General features: G+C 41.5%; 1 protein-coding gene across 2 annotated transcripts in view; it reads left to right on the forward strand.

The window, feature by feature from the left end:
- mcu (mitochondrial calcium uniporter) overlaps positions 1–10,071 on the forward strand; it is a 52,212-nt gene that overhangs the window by 17,968 nt on the left and 24,173 nt on the right. Inside the window, exon 2 of one of the 2 annotated variants that reach the window (XM_035663055.1) lies at positions 5,656–5,766. In XM_035663055.1, coding sequence (XP_035518948.1) covers positions 5,656–5,766 — 111 coding nt within the window. Of the gene's footprint in view, positions 1–5,652; positions 5,767–10,071 lie in introns of both variants that reach the window. The other variant, XM_035663054.1, reaches the window with a different exon arrangement.

Raw genomic sequence — 10,071 nt, forward strand, 5'->3', positions numbered from 1 at the left:
TTGAAATAATTCAAGGTATTATTCTTGTTTGTAAAATATCAGGTGCTTGATATCCCCACTCCCTCACCTCTTTTATATAAAGACTTGAGTTTATTTGTTAGAATTTCACCCTCTGGTGACTCGATCAGCAGAGTTGTCAAGGGTGTACAAGACATTACCAAATGTTTCAATCAATTTAGGGAATTATTTTTCAAAATTAAATAGTTGAGGCTAATCGGCTCTTGGGTAGAGTGTTGAAAACACACAGTCTGATGCCTCCTTTACAGAGCACACCCACAGGCCTATTCGATTGCACCATCTTACATGGAGGCCCACTTAATTTAGCATCTGTGACATCTAAGATTAACCATTAGCCAATCTGAGCTGTGAGAAATCTCGCATAAGGGGACATCTGAGTCTTCTGGCTGCCTGCTGATGAGTCATTTCCAGTAATTAAAGCTGTTGAAGATCACTTCGGTTTAGGCACGGGGGGAATGTGCAGAGGTGACAAAATGCTGGAGTCTAGCCCTGACTCGGGAGCTCATGTAAACACTCAGGTGTCAAACACAGCAGACTGACATTATGTGACGGGTAAAGAATTTGTGTGATTGGAGTTACCTGAGAAGACTGCGTGCCCTACGGAGTTTAGGTTTGACGTGGCTGTGATTGGTCCCCGAGCAGCGGCAAGCTCATAACACACCGTGTCATAAGTCAATCAGTAAATGAATACATGGCAGCCAGTGTTCTCTTTTCACAACTGTCTCACTATGAAGCACGTTTCTATCTGTCTGTGTCCTCAAACTGTCACCATGATGTGGCTTAACTTTTGATACATGCTTTTACATCTGAAATTAATTTTAAAAAATGCAACTCGGTCTATGTTTTGAATTGCGTTACTTGTCTGTGAATACATACATTTTTCCTAACAGTGTCCTCAACATGTTCTACTCTTGAGTTAGTGCCATGCAATATGACTGATCATATCAGAGAGGCGCTTTCAGCTTGAAACTACAATAATACCTCTGTCCTTGCAGTAAATCTACTTTAATATGTATAATATATATAAATAGGGGTAGATATCCTGGTTCTTTTGTTTTAAAGAAAAAAATGTATCCCAGAATATTATTTTTCCTGTTAAATTCTCACTTTTTGTTATTGAAGAAGACATCATTTGCCATTTAAAAATCTGCATCTTTCAATGGATGAGCTTTATTTTAAAGCACCATATTGTCCTTGGTTTCCAAAAGAAATCCAAGAATTAAATTTTAATGAATTCCAATTAAGTGAAATTGACACTTGGCGGGGACTACTCTCTGAATTTCTCCCTTATCCTACACTTTAGCTACAGTCTTCCAGTCTTCCTTTTCTGTGCATCTGTTCACTCCTGTATACTAAAAAATATCAACCTCATTATACACCGATCAGCCATAATATTCTGACCACTGACAGGTGATGTGAATAACACTGATTATCTGGTTATCACTGCACCTGTCAGTGAGCGGGATATATTAGGCAGCAAGTGAACATCAAAGTTGATGTGTTAGAAGCAGGAAAAATGGGCAGTGTGAGGATTTGAATAACTTTGACAAGGGCTAAATTGTCATGGCTAGACGACTGGGTCAGAGTGTCTCCAAAACTGCGGCTCATGTGGGGTGTTCCTGGTGCGCAGTTGTCAGTACTTATCAAAAGTGTTCCAAGGAAGGAAAGGCGGTGAACCAAGGCTCAATGATGCACGTGGGGAGCGAAGGCTGGCCCATGTGGTCTGACATTATGACCACCAAGGTGCCCAGGTGGTCATAATGTTATGGCTGCTGGGTAACTATATGGTATGTTTTCCTTTTTGCTGCATTTGAGTTGCTTCGTGAGCAGAAAATAAATCTTCTCACCTGTTAGTTTGCCTGTTGTGTTTTATCCACAAAGAAAAGCTGTTGTCAATAGAGACTTAACCAGCTGATGCCTTTTTGGTATCAGGAGAATAAAGTGGTGTGTTTTGAGCGTATGCATTCTGTACGATCCTTCTCAGTGTGCTGTAGGTTGGTATCTAGAGAGAGCAGCTGTTGTCCTCTGTGGCAATCTAATCAACAGAAATAGAAGGGACCTCCCCTCCCTCAGCTACAGGTCTGGTGGTGCAGAGAGGTCACAGCAACTTCTTTCTTTCCATTTCAAGAAGAACAATTTGTCACATTTTAAATTAAATGAATGCCTGTGGGAATTAATACTTTGCTTGTAAAGCATAATTTTGAACTTTAAGCTTTGGCTTGGATAGTTTTTTTGGTAACCTTTTTATATAATAATATACATGTCAGTCCTGTTGCACATTCATTTATGTATCTGAAGTGTTGAAAGTGTCGAGGCGAGAAGGATCGACATGGTCCCTTTCAAACAGAAAGGACTTTGAACCCTAATAATATTAAATTATTGTCAAATCTCTTAAAAAGGATCTGAAATGTATTTGAATATTCATTTTAATATACCATGTAATCCTTCAAAACAGGATTAGATTCATGCATGACATACAGTAATTAGTAGAAAATAGTTCATCAACAGAAAAGTATTCAAATGTTAACACACAAATGAATTGTTTTCAAATCCAGCAAACAAGTTAGATTAAAACAGAAATTCATTAAAAAAAACTTTTTCACACAATTCATGTGTGTTACAAATTCAGGTAAGTTAGTCCAACAATTCTCTTTTTGCAGGGTTCTTATAAATGTTGTGCTGTTTATTTTGCACACCTTAGGCTCCCAGTTATTGCACAATAAGTAAAACCTGTAGTGCTTTTTGAACAGGAGCTTATTGACCCAAACAGCCATATTATTCTGTAATTGTATTGCTGCAGCTTGAATTCACTGCCAGAATGAAAATGAGTCAGTTTGGTTCCTTGGCAGAGACCTAGCTTCAGTAAATATCCCACATCTCAGCGTCAAACAATTCGACAAATTCTGTTCCTTCTCCGCAGGAGCAAACCTGAGGAGACTCTCTTGGCAGTTCATGGACACTTTTTATAGTCGCCCGAGTCGTGACTACAGGCCCCTCATATGAGTTGTATGCCTGACTTGTCATAGATAAGGAAGAGGCAATAATCCTGCTGCAACATGCTATCTTAGTACCAAGGTCCATTGCCTATTTTAATGTTGAGGACACTGTGTTTGAAAGTTTCTGAAAGCTCCAGTTTGTGTCGAAAAGTTTATGTCAAACACAGTTATGAACAATGGATAGCGTGTTTTATTAAGTGTCCTCAACAATTGTCTCGAGAATTAATTCTGCTTGTTTGCAGTTCAGAGAGCCGAAGGAAAAGAAATGGCATCAATGATGCTTATCACAGCCCCTCTCCAGGGTGGCGAATGTTTGAGCTTGACTGGTCCTGAACCTTTGTAGATCTGCACACTGAGAAGTAAATCAAATTAAATAAAAATGTAAAACCACACTTTCGTCTTCTGTGGAATATATTTATCGGAGAGAAGCTACAGACTAAAGTGTAAAAATAGTCATAATTGTTACCACTGACAAAACCCCAAATGGCCATAATACAAGCCCTGTCCTTGCTTGTCAAATGTAATTTACCAAGGCTGAAAGTCGTTAAAGGAAAGGTAATTGTGTGTGTAATAACATGTAGAGAGAGAAGGTATTACGCAGACATCCATTCATAGATTGGAGCTCTGATAGCGGAAAGGACACAGCAGATATGTCATTAGAGAATTACTGCTTTACCAAAGCTTCTCGTGCCAGCCTTCTTATTATAGGCTTTTTCAGTAATCACTATTTATTAATTAATGTATAGCTTACATTTAATGGCAGCATGGCAGCTTAATGGTTATCTCTGTCACGTCACAGCGGGAGCACACCAGCCACATGTGGCCTCTCTGAGTGGAGTTTGCATGTCCCCATGTCTGCTTCTTGCCACAGTCCGAATACACGCAGGTTTGTTGGATTGGCAACTCTAAATTGCTCTTAGTTGTGAATATAGGTGTCAATTTGAGTGCTCCGTCCTGGGTTTACAGTGCCTCTTGGCCAATGCATGCTGGGATAAGCTCCAGCCTCCTGTAGCCCTGAAGAGGCAGTTATGAGAATGGACTGACTGAAGGATAGCTTACATTTAAAAACAATTTATGAAGAAACTCATTGAATTCACACACTTTATTTAAAGGAAATATGCATATTTTCCGTGTTTTTAGGTGAAGAGATTTATAGCAATCACATGTCTGTGCGCTTAATATGAAGCTATTTGTTGTCACCAGGCAACCATCAAGGAATCTGGGAAGTTACTGCACCCATCCAAGAAATGGTCCGCCACATTGCCCCCCATAAACAAAAGATCCTTTTTTTAGGGTATAACTTGTAAATTAGTGAGGTGCTTGTAGGCCGATTGCGTTACCTTTGGTCAGAGCAAGGCTTCATATTAAGTGTACATTATATATTCAATCACAGTGTGGCTGAAAACATCATTAAACATGTAAAATTTCTGTTTGTAAACAGTAGTGCTTTTAAAGACTTTTAAATGAAGACAAAGCTCAAATATGAAAGTGGTTAAATCACTCCTTGTGTGTTGTTTTAGTGCAGGAGCAGAGAATTCAATATTTGCATGTTTCATTGTTTGCACCTGCTCTCCCACACATTTTCAAACTCTGTTTAGCACATCTTATTTGGTATTTTAGTAAATCAGGTCCTAACTGTTTCATGTTTTTCCTCATGCCTGACCTTTGCGGTTGTTTGCTTACCGTGGCACGCCCAGAGCAGCTTTGTGGGTGTGTTAAAGTACTGAGCCGTTTGTGTTGTAAAAATCTCTGTGATCAGATCCCCGCCTCCCAGAGGCTGAACAAGTCCACATATATGAGCCTAATATGAGAATTTAATGGGTTGCACTAGTTGTTCAGTGTGTGTTCAAGGGTGCTCTCAGTGTTTACAATGGAAGAGTATCCCACTTTATCTCCATCTTATCTTTCCCCAGTGCCAGGAGGCAGGGAACATCTGAGTGCACACACTAACTTGAAGGTGAAAGTATTTTAGTCATTCCAGTCTACCATGACCCTCTGTCATACACCTGCCTACACACACACTCACACACACAAACAGACATCTGTGGAAAAATAAAATCTCTCTGTTTATTCGAACAAACCCACAAATGCTCACATCACCAGAAACATCAAAGCAACCATATTTTCTGCTTTTCCTCTAGTATGATAGCACTCAGCTTGTAAGCAACCTAATTCATAGATAGTGGATAAAAAAACTCAACGCTAATCCTGGTTTAGTTGTGGAGCAGCTGCAGGCGGGTCAGCTCTTTTATAGCTGATTGACAGTCGCAGCAGCAGACGGATGCCTCACGCACTCTCTCCAGCGTACACAAAGTTTCACATAATAGTTCTACTGTCTCTCACGCACACAACACCGACCACACGGTTTGTTTGAATTGCTGAAAAAAGGAAATTGCCCTGGCCTGTGACGGGGAATAGAAAATAAAACACAACTACCACTTTCACGCTTCATTATTTTAAGCCTCTTTTTAGCTCATAGCAGTGTGCTGTAGCTCCTGATGGTGGCTGTTTTGAAAATAGCATGAGGTTTGCTATTTTCCATTTGTATTGTGATTATCCCAAACACTTAGTTTCCACTTTAAGCTAACGATGATGCTCCCCAGCTTGACATTTCTGTCTGTTTGTGTCCTTTCTTCAGCAGGAGGTACTGTCTGCTCCTTTCACCCGTCAGACTGTCAGGAGAGCACATGGCCTACGGTCAGCAGCCCACTCCACACTCTTCACCCAGCCTCCCACTGCCCTGTCTCCACAGGTTAGTGTGTCTGCATGCATGTGTGCGTGTGTGTTTTATAAAGTTACTGACAGACTAACAGATTGTCTCATTTTGGACACAAATTATTTCTGTGCTGTACAGCCTCGAGAGCAAATCCATAGTTATTAGGTCAGTTGTGTGTGTGTGTGTGGCCCGTTGATGTGGAACAGCAGTTAGCGTCAGTCGTCAGCACTTTCCGACGCCTTCGGCGCCCTATTGCAGTTTTTAAAGTCATTTGGAAAGGTCAGTCAGAATATTGTTGTGTCATTATGAGGCCAAGATTTCAGATTGTTTTAGATATCTGATCAATATTGGCCACTTGCACGTTGGCAGTCAGTGTAACTTGCGACATTCTGCTTTGAAGCTGCCAACTACCATTAGAATCTCAGTAGCTATGGTTGGTTTTATCACTGTGTAATAAAACTGTGCTGAACCCCACATTCAACACAAAATATTTTCTGTTGGCAGCCACAGTCTATATGTATTTTTGGATTGATATTGACTATTAAAACTCCTGACATCCAACTCCAAATAATCCTTCACCACTTGTCCCTGTTTTGACTAGGGAATAATCTCTTGTTGTTTCTATTATTTTCCGTTTACCAGTGATTAGCATGCAAGGACAATTTGGTGGGGGGGACATTTTGAAGGTTGATGAGGTCCTTGGACAGCAGTATTTTGATAAAGCCATTACTAGGAGAAAGCTATTCAGATGTATTAAAAAATCCCTCTGTTCAAAGCAAGCCGCTCCACCGGGGTGTCGTTGCCTTGATTCAGTGTTGTTGACATGAAGCAGTGTGCGCTGCCATATGAAGCCAGTCTCCCATCAAACCTTAATAGGGCCTGCAAATCAGCTTTTTGACATGTATGTGTTTGGATTCTAAACACAAGTGAGTTTTGCAAGTGCAATGTGCCATGCAGCAGTGGAGAACAAGCTGTTTCGCTTTGATGCGAGAGCAAGCTTATCAAAAGCGTCCCACCGTGTTGTTCCGCCACAACACTGCTGTGTGTGTGAAACAGGAAGTTAATGTTTGTGTGTGCATGCAAAAAGGTATTACTAATAATGATTAGTTCCATTTTTTGTCTTTCTGTTTTTAACATCAGCACATTTAAATTAGAGTCACATAAGTTATCATAATATACTTAATTGACTTTATGTTTAATACAGTTTCCACTGTCTGGTACTCACGCAGCTTTCAAATCGAAATTTGTTATCTGACAAAATACTGTAATGGATGAGTCTGTGTTTTTGTGTTCATGTCTCTTGCTGGGCCCAGTAGCGTGACATCAATGCCAAATTAATTTCTTCCTCAGTTATAAATTTGATTGACTATTGCCATCTGTTGTCAGATTGCATTGTGGTGCAATCCCGCAAGAGTTTTCTCATTTTATTCTGCAGTGTTGTGTGGCAGTAACATATCTGCGACAAATAACTGAAAGCACTATAATGTCTGTTGTTCTACACATAGCTAGTGGCAATGTTACTTGAAGGTATGTGTGGTATGACAGGTGCAAAACATACGGATATTGACAAATCATACCAGACACCATAGTTCTCACCTGGAATCTACAGTACGTGTGCCAGTGACATACTTAGCAAAATTTTTTACACCACTAATGCTTTGCTGTTTCAGTTTTAATTGAGTTTCAGTTAATTCATGACCTTGGAAACAGCAGTCGACAAGGTCCATTTAGAAAGCTCTGCTGGAGCTTTTCTTGCCAGCTTATTTTAATCTGTCACATACTCATATTTTCAGTATGTGCAGTGAAATGCCTTCCTACTGCAGATGTTTTAATTATCATATGTACGTGTGAATGTAGTTGGTTTCTACACTTTAGCACAATGCGGTTGCAATGTTCTCGGTATGGGAGTCATATCAGTGTCCTTCTAATAGAACATGACGACCAGTCATAAGATCCGTCAGAAGAACTTCAGTGCTGCCACTGTGCCCTTCCCCCATTCTCAAACTTGGCTTGGCCGAACCACAACTCTTTGCACTTGGTATTCCTGTGAGTAAGGTCCAGCTAGAATCCAATAAAGCAGACGCATTATGTTAAAAAGATCACCTCAAGGTTAAGTGTGTATATTTTTCACCAGGAAATGCGCTTGGCCCACCAACAAGCTTTGCATGGGATGAAAATTTTATGATGAGAACAGGATATTTGTTCCTTGAGTGCTTGCAATCCTTCTGCTTTGGATAGCAGTGCATTAGCTCACCTCCTCTTCTTTCTGTGTGTGTTTGTGTGGTTACGTGCATGGGAGTGAGTGTGTGCTCGGTGTGCTTTGTTTGTGCTGCTGCATGTGTATTTATGTGTCATTGGGCTATATGAAATGGAGAAGGCAGGCACCGGTTTGTACAGGGTGGGGGCAATTGTGCGGTGAAAAACGAGCAGAGGCTTCCCTCGGACTGTGTTTACATTTTACTGCAGCGGGCCGCTCGGCAAGACATTGGGGAAAGGTCGGTGGATGAGAGCAGAGGAAATATATACATTACTTACGCTGCATGGAAGTTAAAGCATCAGGAGTTGGTTGTCCTAGCAAGGCCTTGTTCACAACGGGGTGAAACAACAGAGCTGAGAGGGACCTAGTCGATAGTCCCGAGTGTCCCTCTCACTGTCACGTAGCCTCCGGAGGGAGAGCTGTTTGTTCAGAGGGCAGGGGAGGGAGGAGACATGGGAGATTCAGCAGGGAGTGTTTGCCTTGCCAGGGCTTGTTGTCTCTGCTAGGTAGGGCTGAGGATGGTATTGTCATAACTGCAGTAGGAGGAGAATACATCAGCCAAACAGTGGCACCGTACAGAAACTCCGGTAGAATGAAAATCAGGTTGCATAAACTTGTTAGCCTCGCTAACATTGTCTCAAACCATGCTGCGCCGCTTGGCATTTGTGTACTGCATTGTTTTCCATCAACACTTTTTTCCCTCCATATTTTTCTTGTTTTATTTCATTGACATCCCTCTCCCCTCGCTCCTGCATTGCTGCAGTACAGGCACTTGTCTCCTACTTGGCTGTGCCAGCGCTCCCTCCCTCCCCTGCCCTCCCTCTGTCGTTCCTTGGCATCCATCAGTTTAGCTGCAGCTTCCCATGAGGCCTGGTGGGTCACGGCTACTTTCACACACACACACACACACACACACACACACACACACACACAGAGCCATTCTCAGCAGCACTATTCATGCATGGACCTCTCGACCCATCTGTGACTCCGCTCCTACAGATGGGAGCCGTGGCAATTTGGAAAAGTTGTCAAATGTCACACCGACACATGAGGAGAGAAAATCTAAAATAGAGGAAAACAAGTTGGTTCCTCACTGGAAACTAGCCAGTCCATGTTCAATTTTGTAATGGTACGCAAGAATAAATTGCAGGGTTATTGGTGGATAGATCAGAGATAAGATAGACGGAGCAGGGATATGTAAAATGAAATAAGGAAAAGTTGTCAGGATGGCAGGTGATAAGGGCAGAGGAGATGGCGTTGTGACTGCAGTCTGCAGAGCTCTTAAGCAATTCTCACTTGACAGGTACTTTGAACCTGTTCCCTAAATCATGTCTCCACCAAGCTATGTCTATGTCAAAAGGATCTCTCCTTTTTTCTGAGAAAGCATCTGCCCTTTCTTGTAATGTCCCTCCTGAAGGCAGGGAAGACATTCATAAGTAGCAACCTAACATTGTTCAGTCGGTTTAAGTCGGTGTTTATTGCTCGTTCTTCTCTCTGTATGTCCAATCTCCGACAGGTTGGTTTAGTTCAAGAGCAGAATGAGCCTTTTTTTTTTTACGCAAGAGCTCAATGTAACATGGCTTGCGTCAGTGTGGTTGAGGAGTTGGGAAATGGCGAGTTACTGAAAACAATAGCTGCTGTTTTCTCCAGGAAGCCGGTATGTTATAAAGAGAGTCATGAAAACAGCTTGTCGCTCTATTTAAATGATACATTGAACAGCCGAAGTTAAACTAGCACAACTTCCTTTTACCTGTTTTAAGAGTGCATCTCTATTTCTGTGTGTGTGTGTGTGCATGTTCCCATCTCTTCCTCTTCTTTTGCCCTTTTATGGCATCCAGTCAGCAAGAGTTTGTGCCGTACTGTCCATTCACTCTGATTGGCCACAAACTGTGTGGAGTTGCTAGTCCATACTTGTAGCTCATCACCCTGCCAGTCGGAGTCAGAGAAAGATTTAGTTTGTATTAGTAGTAAACACTCATTTTATAACCTGCCTTAGTTTTAGTTGTGTAATGTCACCAGAGAACAGTATGGAAAAGTCATAAAGGCTTTCCTCGAGTCTGTCCATTTTCTCAGTGGTTCATATA

Source organism: Morone saxatilis, unplaced genomic scaffold (genome assembly GCF_004916995.1).
Source record: "Morone saxatilis isolate NCDOM2014 unplaced genomic scaffold, NCSU_SB_2.0 Contig19, whole genome shotgun sequence".
NCBI lineage: Eukaryota > Metazoa > Chordata > Actinopteri > Moronidae > Morone > Morone saxatilis.